Source organism: Triplophysa rosa, linkage group LG4 (assembly GCF_024868665.1).
Source record: "Triplophysa rosa linkage group LG4, Trosa_1v2, whole genome shotgun sequence".
NCBI classification, from domain to species: domain Eukaryota; kingdom Metazoa; phylum Chordata; class Actinopteri; order Cypriniformes; family Nemacheilidae; genus Triplophysa; species Triplophysa rosa.
The window spans coordinates 26635562-26658438 of NC_079893.1; the positions used below are offsets into that span (position 1 = coordinate 26635562).

A 22877-nucleotide genomic window follows, 5' to 3' on the forward strand; every position below is an offset into this window, starting at 1 on the left:
CTCTCACTCTCACTCTCCCTCCCTCCCTCTCTCTCCCTCCCTCTCTCCCTCCCTCCCCCTCTCTCTCTCTCAAGAGTTTCAAGGTACTTTATTGGCATGACTGCGTGTTCTTACAATATTGCCAAAGCATTGAACATATAACAAAAGGCATACAATAAGTACAAACATTAGAGTAAAATTAAAATAAGGTGCTGAGAAAGGCATAAATATAGAATGAAATATAAAATAAAGTATATGTAAGTAAACAAATGAAATATGGAAATAAAATATCAATATCAAATGTAGATTTCAGGCAGAAACATGAGAATGTAATAAAAGTACAGAAATTGAGGGAATGTTTTTGGATGTGTATTATCGGGGTATCTGCCTAATTCAGCCCTGCATGCATTATTTGGTGTTCTTCAATGAACTCTTAAAATGTTTCTACAGAATTCAGCATGCAGGGATTCTATGGGGTGTTTATCCCATTTGGAGTAATCTGTCAGACACCGTGGACCCCAAACCTCGCAGCCATATAGAGCTATAGGCATAATCACACTATAACTCATTTATATAGAAGTTAAACAGAGTTGGACTCAAGTTGCATCCCTGTCTTATTCCGCGCCCCTGAGTGAAAAATTCTGTTCTTTAATCGCCAATTTTAACTCTGCATTTGTTTTCTGTGTACATGGATTTAATGATGTCATAAGCTTTTCCTCCTATGCGTGATTGTAGAATTTTATAATATAGGCCGTCATGCCATATTGAATCAAATGCTTTTTTTAAATCAACAAAACATGCATACATTTTTCCTTTGTTTTTATGATGGACGTGCTCATTGACTAATGTCTGTAGTGTGTAGATGTGGTCGGTGGTGCTGTGGTTTGGTAGAAATCCGATCTGACTTTTACTTAAGACATAGGCCCGGTTTCACAGACCAGGCTTAAGGCTTGTCCCAGACTAAAATGAATGTGAGACCTGTCTAAACTGAATGTAACTTGCCCCAAAGTATATTAAAATATATCAGTGCCATTGTTTTGTCACAAGATGTTCACCAGTAATGTATTCTTCTAAGGTATTTTTATAAAAGCGACATAAATATCTTAATTCAACCAAGGCATAGTCCTGGTTTAAGCTAAACCATGTCTGTGAAACCGGGCCATTGTGTTTGGTAAGGAAAGCTTTAATTCGAGTATTTAGGATACTACAGAATGTCTTCCCCAGGTTACTGTTCACACAAATGCCTCTGTAGTTATAGGGGTCACATTTATCTCCGCTTTTGTATAGTGGCTGTATTAAGCCTGTATTCCAGGATTTAGGAAAGTGTCCTGATTGTAATATCAGATTAAATAGTTTTAGGAGAGCTTCCTGCATCACTGTAGGACTGTGCTTCAACATTTCTGTTCTGATGTTGTCTAAACCGCATGCCTTGTGTTTAGACAACATCAGAACTCTCTCTCGCGCGTGTTACAGACACTGACACACTGTATCTTGCCCTACGCATAATACCCTGACACCTTAATACATATAGAAAAACAAACAAGTATTAGGTTTTACATTTAATGTACACACCTCTACCATAAATAGGATCATTCTAAGCAATTAGACCACACCTCTTTTATTCTGCAGCATCTGTCTGTAACACGCATTGCATTTTAAATTAAAAGATTTATTCAAAACACTGTTAACAAATACAGTCAAATTGTTTTAAAAAATAATTTACATTAGAAGCTTTAATCAGCATGAATTCATTTTGTACAAATGAGGAAACAAGGTAAAATAAGTCCAAAATAAAAAAACATTAGGAGAAAAATTCAAATGTTTCACATTCTTGTTGCCATATTTGACTGCCATAACACATACATGGGAATGGGGGAGATGTAGGTTTTCTGGATCAAAGGACAGTAACATTTAGCCTACATTTCCTAACCGGTTTTAATTAGTGGCTATTTGCACTAATAGCAACAGATGCTATTTACACTAAGTTTAAATAGTAGTAAGTTCTGTTTACACTAAGTGAAAATAGCATCATTTCTTAGCGATATGCTATTTACACTAACCAAAAATAGCTGTAGGGCCTATTTTCTTTGGAATAAGTAGAAATAGTAGTTAGATGCTTTTTACTTATAAATAGTGGCAGATAACGTTACTATTTGCACCTCAGTGTTGTTGTGCATTAAACATTATGCAATAATAACAGACAGTAAATCATTATATGTATCAAAATTATTAAAATGATGGCAACTTATTGAGATATTAAAGCCCTATACCTACCCCTAACCTTACCCTAAACCTAAAGCTTATGAATAAAAATGAATTTTAAGTCTTAAATCAATTTTATTGAAAACAAATGCCTTTATGATCTGTAAAGTAATAAAAAAGGTTAAAGAAGGTTTTCAGCGGGATTAGAAACCCGATTTTCCATGCCGCGATATACAGACTTCTCACCTTAGCCACTCCAGTCGCTTGTTTGAAATTGCGTTAATCGTACACTTTCTCTATTCCAATCACATATTGGTGGGCGGAGCTAGTGTAAATAGTCTCTGCCAACAAGGCAAACAACGTTTTAATTAATTTTCAATCGAGGTGGAATACAAAAAAGTTCTTCAGTTACTTATACAATTATTTATTAACATGAGGAATTGTACAAATATTTTTTGAAGTCTATCCACTTTATCATTTATTATTATTTTCATATTTACATAACACACAGAGGATCACTTTTGTACCCACTGTTACAATCATAATAGCAATAAAACAGAGAATAAGAAAAAGTAGCTAAACAATGTATATTAGTTTGTGTGTGTGTTTGGGTGTTAGGTTTATTATTTGCCTGTTTTTTTTTTTTTGTATTTTCATACATAATTAATCAAATGATAAATTTTGCTCCGAACTCATACTCTTATACAATAAAAATATATGTACATTTAAAAAAGATTGGGTAAATGCACATGCATAAAACCGAGCATCGTAAATGCTTATGCATAAAACCGAGCATCAGGTGACGAGAATCGAGATGACGTCAGAACCAGCTGATCAACATCACTTCCTGAATGGAACTCGCGGTGTTTTGACGGAGACTGTCTTCAAATCATTATCGGATCATCCTTCATGTAAATTCTCTCGCATTTACAGGTATTTCAGTCTTTCCCCTTGTATGCTTCGTGTTAACTTGTTTGAGTTTTGATCGGGGATAGAACTGGATAACTTTCCGGTCACATTCATTCGGAGGGGGAGCCGCTGATCACAGGGAATGCTTAGATGATCTGGGTTTATGAATCATTATAAGTGCGTGGCATTATTCATTTTCGAGAAGGGTAATATTAACTATTGCACTTAAATTTCCTTTTTTATGAAATTCTTTGCATCGTCCCAGAAATTGTTCTTACTTTGTAAACGGTGGGAGTGTTTTTGCCCATAATAATACACTTAACGTTAACAGTTACAAAAAGTATATTTATGGTATCTGATGGTAGGCTAATAAATTAGGGGTAACTTACATTCAGAGTTTTGGATAGTTTCAATAATTATTAAAATAAATAGTTTTAGCTTGTTTTCACAATATGCTTTTGATTTTACAGTATTAAAGAAAAGCTGCTAGAATTAAACATTGTAATATTGTCACCAATACAGTATGCGCTTTTTAATTTAATTGTGTTAAATCCATTATATCCTTATTTTCATTTTTGGAAGTTATTAACGCTTTTATTGTTGTTATTTTCATGCTTATTTTTTATTATTACCCACAAAGCTGCATTTTATGAAAGATGCTGTACAGTCGAAATGTAACATTGTGATACTTTTGGTACTTTTTTTGGTATTTTGAATGGTATTCTAAGGCCCTGTTGACACCTGGTATAGGTTAACTGGTTAACCTGGGTTAAGATGCGTTTTGATCGATCGGATCACAAGTGGACGACGTTAAATACAAGTGTAAACGGGATGTGAAACGTTTTGAGTTTGTCTACTTTTCACCACTTCCAGAGGTAGTCGAAAACGCATTGGACCGGTGTCGATACCGATATGACCGATAATTTATCGTGCATCCCTAGTTGGGACCCTTGATATCCTTGCTTCAGTTTTTTCCGGCAAACATCTCCATCTCTTCTTAAGCTGTCCAAATGCACATTCAACTGTCATACATGCACGGCTCAAACGGTAGTTGAAATGTCTCTCTTCTCTGGACAGATGAGATGACCATTGTCTGGAAATCCCTTCATCAACCAGCTTAAGAGTGGGTATGCAGGGTCACCCAGTGACATAATGGGGACATGCACACCCTCCATTTCCTGCGTGTCCTACATAGGGAAACAAACACAATAGTGATGAAAAAATGCACAAACAATTTAGTTTTTGAACAGCCAAGATAAAAAAATGAATACATCTTTCTTTTGGGAACAGGACACCATTCTATGCAAGCTGAAATAAGGTGGAGTTCCGTAACGCTCTGGCATCATGCACACTGTCAGGCCATCCCACATTGATATTAGTAAACCTGTTAAGTAGACAGATGTTTTAGCTTATTTTTGAACAAAAAACAGTCTACAATATAACGGATATGAATTACTGCACGAGTACTCGCTGTGATTTGTGGTCGACAACTGATTTTAGTATAATGGAGTAGCTTCCCTTCCTGTTAAAGTAGTCCTTAGCATCATCAAAAGGTGGGGTAACAGGTATATGGGATCCATCAATTGCTCCGTCACACTGAAGACTCAACACTTTCCAAGCTTTTCACTCACCACGGCACACGTGCCAATAAAAGTGATTTGATTTTGATTTGAAGAAAACCCCATCTCTCCTTAATGCCTTCAACAACAGCCCGGAGCTTCTCTCCCTTAGGCAAACCAATAAAATGACTTTGCATTGCCCGTATAGCTACACACACCTCCCACACAATGCGTCACACTGTGGCTTTGCCCAAGCCAAACAACTCAGCCAATGTTCGGAAGTCTGCACCAGTTGCAAGGTACCACAGAGCAACTGCAACCCTCATCTCTACAGGAACAATTAGGCGTAAATGGTTTTGCTGATGGTTCAATAGTGGCTGCAATTTATTGCAAAGAACATTAAATGTGTGTCGTCGCATACGGTAATGTTCGAGCCACTCATTATCAGTAAACGTACCAAGCACAATGTTTGTCCACCAGTCCTGACTTCTAGTCGTAATCCACAGTGTCCGGCGTAATGCCGAGAAATGCACCCCTGCCAGATTATGCACCCACCCTCCCCACAATGATTAGGGTGAGGATTAGGTGTTAGGGGAGGGGTTAGGATTAGGTGTGGGGAGGGGTTAGAATTAGCCAATCAGACATCCGGTTATTGAAGGAGGTGCAGAATCTGTCAGGGGTGCATTTCTCGGCACAACACTGGCAGGGTCTTGAGGCTATCATTGCTGAAACGAAAGCGCCTGTTCTCCACATTTTTCTCTTTTCTCTAATTTTGTGAACGTGCGACATTTGTCTGAGTTTATGTCTTCCGTTGCTCTGAAATATCAGAAAAAGCCCATACATATACATGAACAAAACTTTGTATAGCATGTTTGCTAACAACACTAGCAGCAGTACAAGCAGAAGTAATAGTAGTGCGCGATAACCCTCCCGCTCGTGTTTTGACGCAGACTAAGGGATCCACCCATTTACCTTCCTCTTGACGCCATCGGGACCACGGGGGTAATCTGGGCAGAAGTGGTTGAAAGTAGACAAAAGAGGCCAGGTGTAAACGGGTATGCGTCTCCTTTGTCCACTTGTGATCCGGTCGACCAAAACGCATCTTAATACCAGGTGTAAGCAGGGACTAAGGTATGTGACTTGATGCCCATTGCAGTTCTGGGCGTTTCGACTGCGGACACGTTCTCTCCATGAATACTTCAGATAGTGAAGAGGACTCTTATAATGAGAGATCCGCTCTGGTCCAGTCTGAAAGCCCAACAATACCCACGTACAGTCAAGATCACGACATGTCTCTGCCCCAGGACACAGACACCAAACAGGTGAGTGGAAATTATTCCCTCTCCTTTTTAACTGAAGTGTTTTTAAGAGTCTTCACCTACATGTCACACTTACAAGACAGTGTTATGCTCTAGGGTTTTGTGGTTAGTACAGTTTAAAGGACATTGTAACTGTATGTAGGATGTTATACCGTGCCTAAAGTTTGTTCTTGGTCTTGTTCTTGGTCATGGAAACCTTTAAATTTAAAAAAAAAGATTTGTTAGATGTAGATTTTATACTTAAAGTTGTGTTATTGGGTTTTGATGACATTAATATTCTAAAACAGTGGTTCTCAAACTGGGGGGCCCCAAGATGGCTCCGGGGGCCACAGATTTTGTGACATTTTATGAAATATAGAAATTTATCATGAATTGTATGAAAAAAAGATCACCAACCAAAACAATTGATGTTCCTGCATTGTATAACTGAATATGTTTTGGTTTAATTAAAATTCTAAGTTTAAGATTATAAGTCTTTATTTGGGGGCAGCAAAGCAATGCACTCTACACAAAGGGGGCCTTACAACAAAAAACTTTGAGAACCACTGTTCTAAAATATGAGGGAATTAAAAAATTGTTTGAATGTAATATTAAAATCATGAAAATGTTTACAATTAACTCTTGATTCATTTAGCGACGGCCACTCAGCTCAGATCCGGATGAAGCAGGGCAGGTGGAGAGAGAGAGAGCGGTCACTCCTGATGGGGAGGAAGAAGAGCTGACCCTCAAATATGGCGCCAAGCACGTCATTATGCTCTTCATCCCTGTTACGCTCTGCATGGTGGTCGTTGTGGCAACGATAAAATCTGTCAGTTTCTACACGGAGAAGAGCGGACAGCAGCTGTACGGTTTTATCTTTTGTAGTGGTCACCTTATGTTGTTTTGTCAATGGGTAGCGCCATGCCTTCTTGTTTTATCAGTCACTACCTTTTTGACCTTTTCTGTTTTATGTTCTGCTTTTCTATTTGAGTATATACCCGAGCATACCTACAGAAATTTACTTTAAAGTACTAAAACACAGTGTCTGTGTCTGAACACCTTTCGTCACCAAACTGAATCGCAACGCTCTGTTTCGCAGCATCTACACTCCCTTCGAAGAGGATCCAAACAATGTGGGTCAGAGGCTGCTGTCGTCCTTCCTTAACACCATCGTCATGATCAGTGTCATCGTTGTCATGACGATCATACTTGTGCTGCTTTACAAGTATCGCTGCTATAAAGTGAGACCCTCCTTTTATTGCTGTAGCTGTAGCACTATCTGCAGAGTTTCATTTACAGCAAAACATATTATTATATCTGTGTGTCTCATCATTTTAAAACGAACAATGCGCAGAGTGTGCAGAGCTGTAATCTAAAAAAATTATACGATTTGTTAGATTTGTAGATTTAACTAAATTCATGTTATTGAGTTTTGATGACTAATTTTAAAATCTGGTCTTTCGGTTTCCAAATCGTTTTTTTTGTCTGTGTGCTTAGTTTATTCATGGCTGGCTGATTCTGTCTTCCCTGATGTTGCTTTTCTGGTTCAGCTTCATGTATCTGGGGTAAGTGAGCTTTTCTTTCTTATCATGTTACATATCTTAAACAGCAGAGGCATGTAAATGTGGGCATTCTTGTAATAACATCAGAAATTCAGATTGAGTTTTTTGCTGCTTATGTGTTTTTTTTAGCTTGGGAGGAAGTTTTGAGTTCTTCGGTTACAGTATGTTTATATAGCACAATGAGCTCTTTCAATTCAAACAATCAAAGTGTTTGATTATGAAATCAACCCTTTAAAAATCGTATGTGTGTGAAAATTTGACTCTTATTGAACGCTTTACTTCACAGAGAGGTGTTTAAGACATACAACGTTGCCTTGGACTACCCAACATTAGCAATGATCATTTGGAATTTCGGCGTGGTGGGAATGATCTGCATCCACTGGAAAGGTCCCTTAAGGCTGCAGCAGGCGTATCTTATCATCATCAGCGCTCTCATGGCTCTCATTTTCATCAAATACCTCCCTGAGTGGTCGGCGTGGGTCATACTGGGAGCCATTTCTATTTATGGTACATTTACCTAAAGATCGAATTTGCGACTTTGCATTTGTTCTTTAACTTCATTGTTTATTGGTCTCTATGGCAACTCCCATTCACGTCTGAAAGAGAGTTTGTTGTTTCTTGTTCGTTAAGGAATAGTTCTCTAAAAAGAAAAAGTATTTCATAGTTTACTCGTCCTCTTGTCATTCCAAACCTGTATGACTTTTTTTCTGCAGAACACAAAAGAAGAGATTTTCAAGAATGTTGGTAACCAAACAACACTGGCCCACATTGACTTCCATTAATATGTTTGTTCTACAGATCTGATAGCAGTGCTGAGCCCAAAAGGCCCATTGAGGATGCTGGTCGAGACGGCGCAAGAAAGAAACGAGCCAATTTTCCCAGCCCTCATATACTCATGTACGCATTCAAAAACGAAAGCAAGCACTTACGACATATAGCCCCAGAGCAAATGGGTTTGCATGTAGGCCTGAAGCATGAAATGCTGTACTAATTAAGGCACTGTTGATCTTTTTCAGCTGCTATGGTCTGGATGGTAGGCATGGCAGATTCTGGTCATCAGGATTCAGGTTAGTATTTAAATACTTTAGTGTTTACTAATTTACTAGCACTTGCGGTCATTCAACTATTGCTGTCATCATAGCCAGTGAAAGACAACTCGGTGAGGGCGGAGCTCGGCCACAGCAAGGGGTGGAGTCAGATGATGATGCACCCCAAGGACAGAGGCAAGGATATTCAGCAGAAGAGGACCTTGAAGAAGACCGTAAGTCGTTTCCATGGCCTTGTTATAATTAAGGTCATTTCTAGGTATACATTGCATTAAAGGATATGGGCGTTTATGGATTTTGTGTTAACATGATATGCTTTGCTTAAAGAGCTCGTATTGTCAAAGGGGCTCCTATGTACCGATGACAATGAGGGGGAAAAAATTATGCCCAAGGAGGAAAGGCAAAGCTAACAAACAGGTTTTACATTGACTCATAAATGGCACATTACACCCAACTGCTTGTTGGTGGATTTTTTTCACAGGAGGGGTAAAACTGGGACTTGGAGACTTCATCTTCTATAGTGTTCTGGTGGGAAAGGCAGCTGCCACCGGAGGAGACTGGAACACCACGCTGGCCTGTTTCGTGGCCATTCTCATTGTGAGCATTTTTAAATTCATCAATATACCTGGATGGACCAGAAATGAAAACCGTGTGATGCTCAGAGCCATTAAGAGAGAGAGAGTTGCGTCCAATGGAAAGTTTTTTTCACAGCAATGGCGGTACATGGAGGCTCTCAATAGTTCCCGGATGTTACTAGTAACGCATTGAGCTGTGGCTAAACAGACCGTTTGTTACAAACTTTTAACCCATTTAAAGACATAAGTCATTTAATGAATTAAAAAATGAAAGAAATAAAGCATTTAAAGAGAAAACATAACTTCCTGGAACTATCTGAAGGCTCCATGAATCACGTGACATGCGAAAATGTTGAACTTCTGTTGTCGCATCTCTCTCTCTCAACAGCTCTGGTGATGCTAAAAGAAAATAAGACAATGAGCTGCCACCCCTTGTCTGGGCACTGGGCAGGCCTTAGGAAGAATGATCCTAAGACCCAATTCCAGAATACTTGATTCTGATTGGTCAGTCGTGGTATTCAGATTCTGTCTAAAGTTTCTGACGAAATGTCTTTGCTTGTAGGGACTGTGTTTGACACTTCTCCTGCTGGCCATTTTCAAGAAGGCCCTGCCGGCTCTACCCATCTCCATCACGTTCGGTCTTGTCTTCTACTTCTCCACTGACAATCTGGTACAGCCCTTCATGGACAGCCTGGCGGCCCACCAGTACTACATCTGACAGAATCCCACCGGGTTACAGAAGACTTTTTAAAACCCCTTCAGTTGATATGTTTAAACAAGATGAAGACTTTTTTTGTTTTCATGAATCTGAGCTGGTTTCAGTCTGATTTGAAGCTGTGGGTGAGGAGCTGAAATCTTGACAATGTTACAAGCAAAGCTATTACAGTTATGAGGTGGTCAAAACAGAGCAGCTTTTTCAAATGCAGAATAGTTTCACTATTTCGCGTACCTTATGAAAAGGTAAACGGGGGTGCAAGTCAGACAGGTGTTGAAATTTTTTTTTTCATAGTAAATAATATACATAAAATAATTTTTTAAATATGAAGGAAAAGATTGTTTGCATTTGTGGCCTGTTCCCAGCTGGTGTGTGAACGTGCAGTAGGTCTGCCAGAGGTTAAAGCTTTACCGCATAATAAACTAATGACACAAACTTACATTTGCTTTGCAAATATTCATTTTTTTAATTAAATAGCCCCATGGATGTTTACCATTATATTTGTTTTAAATCATATTTCTTGGCTCTGGTTAGGTTACTGTTTTTTTGTGTGGATGAAAGCCACATTCACATCAGTTCACGAGTTTAAATAGGGTCCTTTGTTTACAATAATCTGGAAATTCTTCGAGACGGGCAATATCAAATTTTGCACACTGGGAATTGATTTAAGAACTTCTAGACTGACCAATAGTGGAGATGGCGGCTCATATATATTGTTGGTGCCTTTGTTGTTGTTTTTTGTACCACAATGGAGTTGCAGTGTTGTAGTTACATAAACCACAGAAGCTAGAAACAAAAATGTCTCACACCAGTTTGGGGTTGTAAGCAGGTCAGTAATATGTAACAGGTCATGTATTTTTGTTTTTAATCATGCTGTTTATAATTTTCCCAGCATCTTAAGTTAAACCCCAGTATAAAACATTTTGAATTAAGTAATAGTTTTTAATAATGACTATTGAATAATAATTTCTCTCAAACTAAAAGTAAATTGAATGCTCTGAGATTGAATTAATGTACTGTTCTTTTTATTAGCTTTAACAAAAACCATTGCTGTCTAAGATACTGCTCTATGAAAATAGAGACATGTTAGTTATGGTTGCTTTAGTTGGCTCTTTAAAACTGATGAAAGCAGTTTGGCGATATTTTGCCAGTTTCAACTTTATACTGAAGAAATTATATTTACTAAAAATTAAATTTATATGTTTATGATTCAAAATTCTTTCATTTACTAGTTTTGTTTTTTATCGTGTACAATGCTTTGTGTTGTGTAATAAAATATTGATCAAGCAAATTAATCCGAATGATTTCTTTGGGATATGCTGTACAACCACGTTTTCTAATATTTTAACTTTTTTGTGGTTTTACTCCTCAGCAACCTGTTAATAAAAATAACAGAAATCTCTGCTTGAACATGTTTATTTGAGTAGAAAAGAGACTACATTTAAGTGGGCAAAGAAACAACTTGGAGAGTGTGACTCCATTCAATTTAAATTCACAACAATGAACACAAAACCCTATTAGTCTTCCGCTGCATTTTGTCCGTACTGTGCCTTTAATTCCGTTCTTCAAACTGGGATTTGTTCTTCAGCAAAAACGCGGCTAAAAACTCTATGGGATTTGGAGGCCTAAATGAAGAAAGTGAGATGAATAATGAAGTGAGATACACATATTTTACTGATTCCAGACATTCAGACGTGGAGTTCACAAAGTACAAATTGCTTTTCAACTTATGTTAAATATTCTTTGGTCAAGACACTGTTCACCGCAAGTTAGACAACTTTTTGTGTAATTGTGAAAACATGGTTATGGAAACAAACAACTAAACCAAACAGTCCTTGGCTTAACAGTGTTTTTGCACCGACACCTATTGCTGTGGATGCAGAATCGCACATAGTAGCAAGTTTTCAGTTACTGCTGCTATTAAAAGTTGCTTACTTTAATTACCAGTTATTATTCAGGTGGTCATGTAATCCGTCTGCATTCCTTTTGTAAAATGTAGCCCTTATCCCTGCAAGACAATGTTGTGTTTGGTAAAATGTTAGCGTTCCTATACAGACCTTTCCTTGGCGAGAACCGACAAGCCCTGCAGGAGAATGGGAACAACAGTCTGATCCAGATACGCTCGCGTGGGAAGAGTCTGCAGGGTCTGGGGATCCACCTTCTGTTTGGTAACTTTTTCCGCCGTTTTCTCATTCTCCACTATTCTCTGGTAAGGCACATAAAAGCATATGAATTCAATATAATCAGAACGCTTGTTTTTTTCAATATGATCTTTAGAATTGTGCATTTGCACTGCTATTTACAAATAATGAAATCAGATCCACATCTTCCTCATGTTTTTATCAGCCATTTGAATCTAAAACCTGTGACTAAACACTTTACATGACACACAGGAAGGCCTGTGAACTGTAAGGAGCAAACAAGAACTTCTGATGTTCCACCTGGATGTTTTCAGAAAGGCCGTATTCTGCATGCAGATTTTCTGGAACCTAAAATAAGAAACTCACAATAATGCCAACTGCTCAAAACAAATAGACAACAAACTCTTACTGAAACAGTGTTGTGGTACTTACAGGACCCTCCATGCTCTGCTCTGCATCAGTATGCTCTAGAACCAAAACCAAAATTATGGATTATTCATGTAAAAACACATTTGCATCGTTTTAAAGCACATAACAGACACTTTTAACCAGTACACTAACAAAAAGTACCAAAGTGGTGTTTTGCACAATGCATCTCGGTGTGCTATAGAAATACTGGCATTAAGATTATAGCAATGCTATAATGTAATGCGATGCGATACGATACGTTACGGACACGATCATTTAAAAACACTTTTTACACATCGGTGCTGCAACTATAAAAAAAATAAAAGCACATGTATGATTTCATTGATCGTACTGCAGTCAATGGCGGGATTCAGTGAGCCACTGAAGAAAAGCTAAGCAATAGCAATACTTTAAACAGTCTGACGTATGCAGAGATCTATAGATCTCCCCACCACATGCTAAAACCAACAGGTGTTAAATTCATAGGATGTATCACCTCTACACAATTTAAGAGTACGAAAAAATCACAAAGGTGAGAAACACAGCTTACCGTCCGCCATGGTTTGTTGTTGGTTTCTACGCAATTGGCGTTGCGCATGCGCAGAACATCCGCAAGACCGACGGGACCGATTTATTTTGATTATTACGGGCGTGCAAAAATGAATTCAAAACATATAAAATGTATTAAAAGATAAATTAGTACAATAATCAGTAAGAGATAACCGGCTAAAGAGGCGGGGCTTCATTGTCAGGATGGGCTACTTACTTTTCTCAGCGCTGGTCAGAATAGACCAATCACAGTGGTTTAAGATGACACAATTTTTATAATAAATAAAATAGAAATTGCACAAGTGGATTCACGTTTGCATATAATGTATGAATTAATGTACTACTAACATATTAAAATAAAACAAATTTAGATTGTTGTAACTCCAATAAGATAATTATTTGAGTAGGTGCACCCAGGAATAAGTGTATTTAGGGTTTGATCGGATCTTTTTGAATACGTGAAAACATAAACCAGACACACACTAAAGCAAAATATATATATATAATATGCACGATTAACATTTTGTCGCCAATGCGACGCAACGCAACGCAACCCTAACGTTACGTCATTCGCGTGAGACCGTATTCACAACACTCGATGACTTCCGCAATTGCTGCGGTTGAAAACAAACTGGAGAGCCGACATCACCGAATAAATAAGACTCCACAACAAACACCCGGCCCGTCATGGAATGAAGAGCCCGAATCGGGTGAATGACTTCTGGGAAGGGAGCGAGACACAGGGGATCAGCGCGTGCGGGAGGACTCACCTGCGCTCAGGTGACTGACGAAACTGGTCGCGGTCCATTGGACCGGCTGCGCTCTCTCATCCGAACCCTCTGCCGGATCCCGTGTTCCCTGCTGTGGGCTCTCCTCTTGCTCCTCTCGTGGCTGTACCGGCCCTTCCGCCGGACCATGGCGGCCAGAGCCAAAGATGTCGGGTCCGAGAGCTGTGATGACACGGGAGAACAGATCCGAAACTATCACAAACAAGCGTTTGAGTTCATTTCTGTGGCTTTACAGATCGACGAGGATGATAAAGGTATTATTACCCTTTAAATTTGAACAAAACGTACTGACAAGAGTAAACTTGTACCATGGTAAAAAGTACTTTCAGGTTTATGGTAACTTTAGGGAACTATGATACATATTGTTTTGTGTCCGATATCTAATTATAAGTGCAGTTTTTGAGCATTTTGTTTTAATATGTTTAATTGTAATTATGGCCTTGAAACCCCAGTGTTTTTAATGTCTTTCTATGTTTTGTACACATGTACATGTATCTGAACAAACAGGAGCTATTTTTTTAACACAAATTTCCACCATACTACATTGTCCCTGGTGTGGTTTTACTTTCACATTTAGATCTACTCTTGACCCCAGTGTTTGACACGATTTATTTGTTTACCTCTGCTAGAAAAAGGTCAAGTTTCAAATTGTCAACTGGTTCAGCTGTTGTTTCGCAACATGGTTTAACCAATTCATCCAGGTCCACAGTAGCTCAGCAAGCATCCACAGTGATCTGTATCTGATGATCCATCTGATCAGCCACCTAAACCAGCTTTGGACCTGCTTAACCAATACTCTGGCATACCGCACAATGATGATCAAATCTTAGCCATTATAAACTTGGTCCCAATGGTGCTGTTATAGTCCGAATTTTGACTGGGATCACTACATTTATGCATTTGGCAGACGAGAGTCGAGAGGCCTAATTCAGGCTGACACACATTGTCCTTGTCAGCAGTCCGATAGAAAATGTGGCCTCACGAGCCAGCACTCACTCTGCTGTGAACAGTTTGTGTTCAGAAGTTTGACTTTATTATTATCGTCGTATTTTTGTATTTGCTGATAGCAGTTCTTTCCATGTGGCAGGACAGGGGAAAGAGTTTCTGATACTACTGTAAGTCACTTGGCTGGAAAAGGGGAAAACCTCATGAAAACGTGCAGATTTAGAACTTATATTTTAAAGTGCTGCTGTGCTCCCAAACCTGTGAAAACTTCCTTTTTGTATGCACCTGAAATTAAACTTTATTCATTTAATTGGGAGATCATGTTTGCTTCTCACTAGTCTCTTTGAGTAGATGTCAGAAATGCCAGCGCTGTGATAAACAAAGAACTTGTTCAATGTTCATCAACTGTTTCTCAGTCCCATCATGCCTTGGGGCAGATGGTTAGAGAACGCATGACGTTCAGCGTGTCCTGTTTTATCTAAAGAACTTTTGTAAAAGCAGCTTATTTTTGGACTCTTAGAATTAACAACAAAATATTGTGTTTGGGGAAAACATTCCGGTATCTAAAAATGTTATAAAAAGCATCATAATGGTGCTCAGTATGGTGTGTTTCATTGTTGCATTAATATAAATATTATATAATGAAAATGAGTCTGTATTGTCTATCTTTCATGTGTTGTAGGTAATAAGGATCAAGCAGTGCAGGGGTACAGAAAAGGCATCTCTGAGCTGGAGAAGGGCATCAGCATCCAGGTCACTGGAACTGGTGAGATGATTCAGTCATATTGATTTCCATTACTGTGTAAAGTAAACAAATCCGTTTTAATGACATTGCATTTTGTGCGTCATTAAAATAAGTTCGCAGTGAAAAACAGCTTCGTTTTGGTGCATAACAGCCATTTTTCATCATCCAAACTTCAGATTTATTTATTTATTTGGATCCCCATTAGCGCTACTCTTCCTGGGGTCCCAACAGGTATAAAATACAAAACTACATCAAACAACAACAATAAACATCAAGTCAATAAAAGATACAACATTTAAAAACTAACCATTTGTAATACATTGTGTCATTAAATATTCCTTTAAAGCTCATTTTACTTTTTAAGAAATAGGTAATATCTGATGGTAAATCATTCCATATTTTCATTCCTCTATATATTAGTTTGTTGCCTTGCATTGGTTTTTGAAACAGGAAGTAAAAAACAACATTTTGATGCATGCCTGGTCTTAAATTATGACTTGCACAAGTTGACAATACAGGACATTAGGAATTCTAGACAGAAATATTTCTAACAAAACAAAGCAGGGTCATAATCATCCTATCCTTCACCAATAACCAACCTAAAGTCCTATGCATTCCATTTATATTAGCCCTTCGACTAAAATTTAAGATGAGTCATGCAGCTCTGTTACTTGCTGCACTTAACCTCACTACTGGACAATAATCTAAATGTGTAAGAACCATTGTTTGTACAATTTGAGCAATGCACTGTTGTGGTAAATATTTTGTGCATCTCTTAATAACTGACTGGCCTCTTCCCATAACTCTTACCATATTTTCTATCTGTTTTGACCACCTCAGCCTGCTGTCTAATGTCACTCCGAGAAGTCTTATTTCCTCTACCTGTTCAATATGCACATCATTCACAGACAATTTTAACTGTGGTTTGAGATTACATTTTGAATTTGAACCAAACACAATACTTTTTGTTTTTGTCACATTTAAAACTAATTTATTCTTCCACACCCAATTTGTAACCAATTGTAATTCCTTATTCAAAACAGTAGACAATTGCTCAATTGATGTTGCTGATAAATATAATGTTGCATCATCGGCACACATAACTATATTTGCACACTTTAAAACAAAAGGAAGATCATTGTTAAAAATATAAAATAATAATGGTCCCAAACAAGTTCCTTGAGGCACACCTCATTGCAATTCTTTCACATCTGAATAACTTTCATTATAAAATACGCATTGTTCCTTATTAGACAGGTAACTTTTACACCACTGTACGGTATGAGAAGTAAATTTAGAACATTTCAGTTTGTCCAGCAATAATTTATGATCCAGTACATCAAATGCTGAGCTAAAGTCTAACAGTACTGCTCCTACTCAATTATTATCATCAATCTGTGCCAAACAATCGTCTGTCATCTGTGCTAATGCTGTTCCTGGTGAGTGTCCCTCTCGATATGCATGCTGAAAATCAGAGAGTAAACTATTCTCTATAAAAAGGATCGAATTTGCTCACTAACTATTGTTTCCAGTATTTTGCTCAGGACTGGTAATAGATTTATTGGTCGACTATTTGCAACATTAAAGTCCTGTAAAGGAATAACCTTTGCTTCTTTCCAAGCTGATGGAGAAATCCCTTTTTCTATACTGGCATTAAAGATATGCCAAACAGCTGGCTACTAATTTAACAAGGCGACCGTCCAAATGATCCATCCTCGCTGGTTTATCTATATTTATAGTTAACAGTTTTTGTTCCACTTGTTTTACACTTACACTTACAGTGCAAAATACACGAATGGCTTATCACATATTTTTTTTCAATCAAACTTTCATATGATGAGATTTTTGTAACAGATGACATTTTTTCTCTTAATTTATCAACTTTATTTATAAAAAAAACATTAAAATAATTTGCGATTTCATATGGTTTAGTTAAAAATGAATTACCTGTATCAATAAAAGAAGGAGTTTTATTTGATTTCCTACCCATTAACTCATTAAGCGTACTCCACAATTTTTTACTATCATATTTACATTCACTTATTTTTACTTTATAAAACAGTCTTTTCTTATTCCTTTTCATTTTAGTAACTTCCCAATCCTCCTTGTTTCCAGTTCTGTTTGCTATACCCTTTGCCACATCTCTTTCAGCCATAATATTCTTCAGCTCATCATCGATGCCTACATCTTATTCTTGTTGAACTTCCCACAGATATACTGTATATCAGCTGAAACATTGTGAATACAGTTTTGTGGTGGTCTTTTTTAGGTGAGAAGGCAGACAGGGCAAGACGGCTTCAGGACAAGATGACCACCAACCTCAACATGGCCAAAGACAGACTGAAGCTTCTGGGTAAGCAGACACAGTGAGTCCTGGAGAGCATCCAGAAAGATCTGTGCTGATTCTTTTACTCTTATAACCAGTGACACTTGTCTCTAAAAGCTTTTCTGATTTATCATTGTGATTAGTTTTATACATGCATCATTTAAAGGGGCAGTGTAGAAGTAAGTTTTGGGGGTACCAAACACATCATGAAGCTCTCCTGCCATTATTTAGAAAACAGGATGCCCCGCCCCAAACTCGCGCTATTGGTTGAGCCAGAAGTTGATGTCAGATCATTTAACAGTGTTTACATTGTTTAGGGAAATCAAGCTGTCCATGGATGACTGAATACTAACCTGCGATAGGACAAAAGTACTCTGAAAGAGTAAAATGACACATATTTCAAATAAGGCATCTTTATTTTTTTCAATATCTATATTTTCACAATATGCAGTGGCGTTCTTGTTCCTTTCATTCCTCTTTTAAAATATATACTGTAACATGCTGCATATGGGCTTCATTATAAAACACCTTTCTGTGTCTTCAGTATTTTGGGTAAATCTTGCAAAACCTGTCAGATTATGTCGAGGTCACATTTATTCTTAAAATAAAAAAGGAAATTATATTTTGTTTAAGCAATTGCATATGCATGTCATACAGTTATATATTTTGTGCTAAATAAAATGTATTGCGCTTGGTGATAAAGTGTGACTTGGACATAAGCTTAAACGTCTGTCTCTGGTCTTCTGCATTTAGATTTTTTCCTAGTGTGTTCTTGGTTTTTCTATAAACGTCTTATCTCTCTCACTTTCTCTCTCAATTTTTCAAACTTAAAGCCAAACTGCAGGCTCCGGCAGAGGGCTTCTCCGACCCCACTTTTCTTCCCTTCTCCAACGGGAACCTGCGGCCAGGTGGGTGTTTCAACTGTGCCGCAGCAGGGGATTCTGGGTGATCTTGTGCTGGTTAAATTATATATTTGCTTTGTTGGAAATTCTTTGCTCATGTTAGGATTGTTTGTTAGTGAAGTATAACAGAATAAGTGCACAGAAAAACTGTATTTGTCTTTATAATTACAGGCAGTGGAGCTGTTTCTAAAAAGAAAGACACCATCCCCAGTCAATCCCATCCGCGGCCTAAAAACCCACCCAAATCCTCCAACAGTGCTCCTGCTGCTGCCCTGCACCGTACACCTTCAGCATGTCAGACCGGCAGGACCGGCCCACAGAACAACCAGAAGGTCAGTGTCACGGGGTGTCTTAAAATGCTTCCTACATAGGCAGCTTGCTATTGTTTTGTAGTCGTGTTGGACCTGCGTTGTTTTTATAGGGTCTCTGTACAAGAGGAGGTAACAGACCTAACAGCAAACCCAGCCACGCCACAACAGCGTCACCTCAGAAGAAACGAGACATGAAGAACTTAAAAAATGTGGACAGCAAACTGGCCAACCTCATTCTTAATGAGATAGTGGACAGGTAACATAAGAACGTATCATTCACTGTACTCTTCTTGGTCACCATTAGGGTTTGGTAAAATATTGAATATTCGTGATGTTTATAATGATTTTTCTGCAATATAAAACAGCAACAGCATTAACATAAGTGTGTCTTTTTTTATGGACTCAACACTTCCTTAAGATCAAGAATGCAATAAAACCTACCAAGTATGAATGTTTAAAGTCATATTTAGCGTTCTTGCAGCTGATCTTTTCTGTGTTTGTTTCAGCGGCTCTTCAGTGGGGTTCGATGAGGTAGCAGGACAGGAATTGGCCAAACAGGCCCTTCAGGAGATCGTGATACTGCCCGCTTTACGTCCAGAGGTACGTCTGTGACACCTCAGGTGGTGTGACCTGTATGACTTTCTTTTTCAGAAAACAAAAGTAGATATTTTGAAGAACGCTGGTAACCATACAACGTTGGCCCCCATGTACTTGCATTGTATGGGCAAAAAAACATTTTTTCAAAATATCTTTTTGTGTTTCACAGAAACAAAGAGTCATATACAGGTTTTGAACAACAGGAGGGTGAATAAATGATGACTGAACTATTCTACTAATCAAATCTAGAAATATAAAGATAAACAGTAGATTTGGTTAATGTTGTCTGGTCAAAAATTGTACCAAAATGGTAACATTTCAGTTTTTGATGCAAGTAAAAAAAAAAGTATAATTCTCTATACCACTGCAGAAACTAATATGCTGTTGTATTATATTGAAATTGGAATCTATAAACTCATTTTTAATGTTCAAACATTTCATGTTTATAATGTATGAATCTATTTTCAGCTGTTCACAGGTCTCAGAGCTCCTGCTAGAGGCCTCCTTCTCTTCGGGCCCCCTGGCAATGGGAAGACCATGCTGGTAACACAAAAAAAGAGTTTCAAATCACATATTTGTATTTAATGTGAACAGAACTGTATTTAATCTCTTCTGTTTACTCACAGGCTAAAGCCATTGCAATGGAATCTAATGCCACTTTTTTCAACATCAGCGCTGCCAGTCTGACCTCCAAATATGTGAGTGATAAATAATCCTGTGTATATTTGTCTGTTGGTCACTTGGTTTCTGCCATAATGCATGATGGCTCCGCCCACAGTTGATTCTGATTGGTTTACAATTTCAGCCATTGTGTCACTGCTAATTTATGATCAAATCACTGTACGGCTGTAATACACAGAAGTGTTTATTTTATGTTTTTAAAAACTTGTTTTTGTGTGCACAGGTGGGAGAGGGTGAGAAACTGGTTCGGGCTCTATTTGCTGTTGCTAGGGAACTACAGCCGTCAATCATCTTCATAGGTGAGAACCGGACTCTATCATGCGTCATAACTCGTTTGTTTTTGTAAACGTCCTGCTCCTGTCAGAATGTCATTTCACGGTGATTTGGATGCAGATGAGATCGACAGTTTGCTGTGCGAGAGGAGAGAGGGAGAGCACGACGCCAGCAGAAGACTCAAAACCGAGTTTCTCATCGAGTTTGATGGAGTGAGTAGGAGTACAGCTGATGTGCAGCAAACTGTGATTGGCTGGCCTTGTCATGTCTGAATGGGCGGGTCTACTATTGTGCTGTGTGTGTTGTAGGTGCAGTCAGGCGGTGATGATCGTGTGTTAGTTATGGGAGCCACTAACAGACCTCAGGAACTTGATGAGGCTGTGCTCAGGTGCTTGTGACCTTTGACCTGTCTGCCGCATTCTGTCAATTATTTTACAATTCCCTAAATGAACTGTGGTCTTGTGTTTTTCTCACAGGCGATTCGCTAAGCGCATTTACGTGGCTTTACCTACAGAGGAGGTACTGCGTATGGTTTTTATTAGGGTTGCCAGATATTAATGAACAATTAAAGACACTAATATGCTCTTTATTTGTGCGTTTCAGACTCGCTTGAAGCTGCTCAAGAACCTCCTGAGTAAACATGGAAACCCATTAACTCAGAAAGAGCTCAACCAGTTAGCCAGGTACGACACAGCCTTATATTTATGCATATCATGCACATTAGATGAATGATAATGTTGGATGTTTAATGTGTGTGTGGTGTTTTCAGGTTGACTGAAGGTTACTCCGGCAGTGATCTGACCTCACTGGCTAAAGATGCGGCTCTGGGCCCCATACGAGGTATGTTAGAGATTTTTTAGGCGTGTGTTGATATTTGTCATATAACTGCGTACTGATTTTCTTCTAAATGCAGAACTGAGGCCTGAACAAGTGAGGAACATGTCGGCCAATGAGGTAAAAGGTTTTTTCACATTTTAAGATTATTCCACCTGTTTTGTAAAGGAATAGTTCACCCACAAATAATTAAACATTTCTCCCTCATGCTGTTATTCTTCTGTTCAGATGCGGAACATCCGATACTCTGATTTTATTGATTCTCTGAAGAGGATAAAGCACAGCGTCAGTCCTCAGACACTGGATCTATATGTCCGCTGGAACAGAGAGTATGGAGACACAACTGCCGTATGACATCATGAACTTTGACCTCACAGTCCTGCAGCACTATGGGGGAGGAAGTGCACGCCTCTTTTTACTAAAGACAGAACAAACAAATTGTGGTTGGAGTTTATATTATTTTAGCTTTTCTACCATGACTACGGGAAACTCAGGGTGTGATCATACGTGGACTGTTTTGATTGATTTAGACCCTGATCTTGAGACAATTTGGACATCAAAGCAACCATTTGAGATGCTTGCCTGCATTTGTCACATCAAAGTATTTTTCTAAGTCAGAGATCTTTCAGAAACATTTTACATGCTAGTTCATATATCTGACCTATGAAGTACTTGTGAACAAGACTCTGTAGTGTTTGTGTGTTAGACGCGTTTGTTTGTTATAGGCTGATTCGTGTGTTTTACACCATGTAACTTCAGATAAAGTGAATCCTCTAATGCCTGTTTTCTGGGACAGGAAATGATGTCATGCAAGGCTTGTATTCCTCATACATACAGTTGTCATCTCGCCGATTTACTCCACCAACACTTTTCTGATGAGTTTGATTTGTTATTGTGTGATCTTTAAATATGGTTATGTAATATAATATAATAAAATGTTTGCAGATGCTGTGGGATTGATGCAAAAAGATAATTACTGATGGATAGACCCAATTACACCTTTAAAAGGCATGACTATTTTTGCCTGAATAATAAAATATATTTTTCTTAAAGATAAATTTTTTTTGTTTGTTTTGGAACATTAAAAAACTTTCATTGATGAAATTGTGACGTCACATTGATTCATATAAATTCATTAATTTCCTCCATTGAGTAAATTGGGAAATGTTTTTTGTATTTTAATATGACTACAAAACTTGCACAAGGACCTGAATTTGCATATGAGACATTGTTTAAAGAATGCATGATGTACTCTGTTTATGATTTTTGAGCAACAGATTCAGAGTTTGTTCCGTTTACAGCCACTAGAGGGCATCAAATGCTAAGACTGATGCTGAGGCATAAGAGTCTTGCTGGAACAATCTCATACAACAAACCCATTATATTGTTATTTGTATAAATGTTTTTCCACATCAACCGTGTAATGTCAAATTTTGAAACGTTTGCGGTGATTCATTCATTAAATGAAACTGTTGTACAGTGCATAACAGATTCTTATGCTTACATGTTGTAGATTTGTCTTTAAAAGAACT

General features: G+C 38.1%; 3 protein-coding genes across 5 annotated transcripts; 2 read left to right on the forward strand and 1 right to left on the reverse strand.

The window, feature by feature from the left end:
- The first annotated feature begins 2949 nt into the window (after positions 1 to 2949).
- Positions 2950 to 11247, forward strand: psen2 (presenilin 2). The gene is made up of 11 exons (XM_057331656.1): positions 2950 to 3114; positions 5806 to 5971; positions 6603 to 6811; positions 7047 to 7188; positions 7445 to 7512; positions 7796 to 8016; positions 8308 to 8406; positions 8526 to 8576; positions 8651 to 8770; positions 9037 to 9152; positions 9693 to 11247. Exons 1-11 carry the CDS (start codon positions 2954 to 2956, stop codon positions 9846 to 9848), a joined length of 1509 nt encoding a protein of 502 aa, XP_057187639.1. The 5' UTR covers positions 2950 to 2953; the 3' UTR covers positions 9849 to 11247.
- On the reverse strand, positions 11248 to 13820 carry dpy30 (dpy-30 histone methyltransferase complex regulatory subunit). Of its 2 annotated transcripts, none has more exons than XM_057331658.1 (5): positions 13714 to 13820; positions 12419 to 12453; positions 12287 to 12334; positions 11903 to 12051; positions 11248 to 11470 (listed from the first exon to the last, which is right to left on the reverse strand). In XM_057331658.1, the coding sequence occupies exons 2-5, from the start codon at positions 12428 to 12430 to the stop codon at positions 11398 to 11400; spliced, it is 282 nt and encodes a 93-aa protein (XP_057187641.1). In that variant the 5' UTR covers positions 12431 to 12453; positions 13714 to 13820; the 3' UTR covers positions 11248 to 11397. The 2 variants fall into 2 exon arrangements, with proteins under 2 accessions (XP_057187641.1, XP_057187640.1); XM_057331657.1 differs by lacking the exon at positions 13714 to 13820 and adding an exon at positions 12945 to 13018.
- spast (spastin) lies at positions 13524 to 22836 on the forward strand. 2 transcript variants are annotated; one of them, XM_057331654.1, is made up of 17 exons: positions 13524 to 13985; positions 15359 to 15442; positions 17691 to 17774; positions 18581 to 18655; positions 18821 to 18981; positions 19071 to 19216; positions 19467 to 19560; positions 20026 to 20100; positions 20184 to 20255; positions 20462 to 20537; positions 20632 to 20723; positions 20820 to 20899; positions 20988 to 21030; positions 21115 to 21194; positions 21281 to 21351; positions 21425 to 21465; positions 21574 to 22836. In XM_057331654.1, the coding sequence occupies exons 1-17, from the start codon at positions 13658 to 13660 to the stop codon at positions 21697 to 21699; spliced, it is 1728 nt and encodes a 575-aa protein (XP_057187637.1). In that variant the 5' UTR covers positions 13524 to 13657; the 3' UTR covers positions 21700 to 22836. The 2 variants fall into 2 exon arrangements, with proteins under 2 accessions (XP_057187637.1, XP_057187638.1); XM_057331655.1 differs by lacking the exon at positions 18581 to 18655.
- Positions 22837 to 22877: the final 41 nt, after the last annotated feature.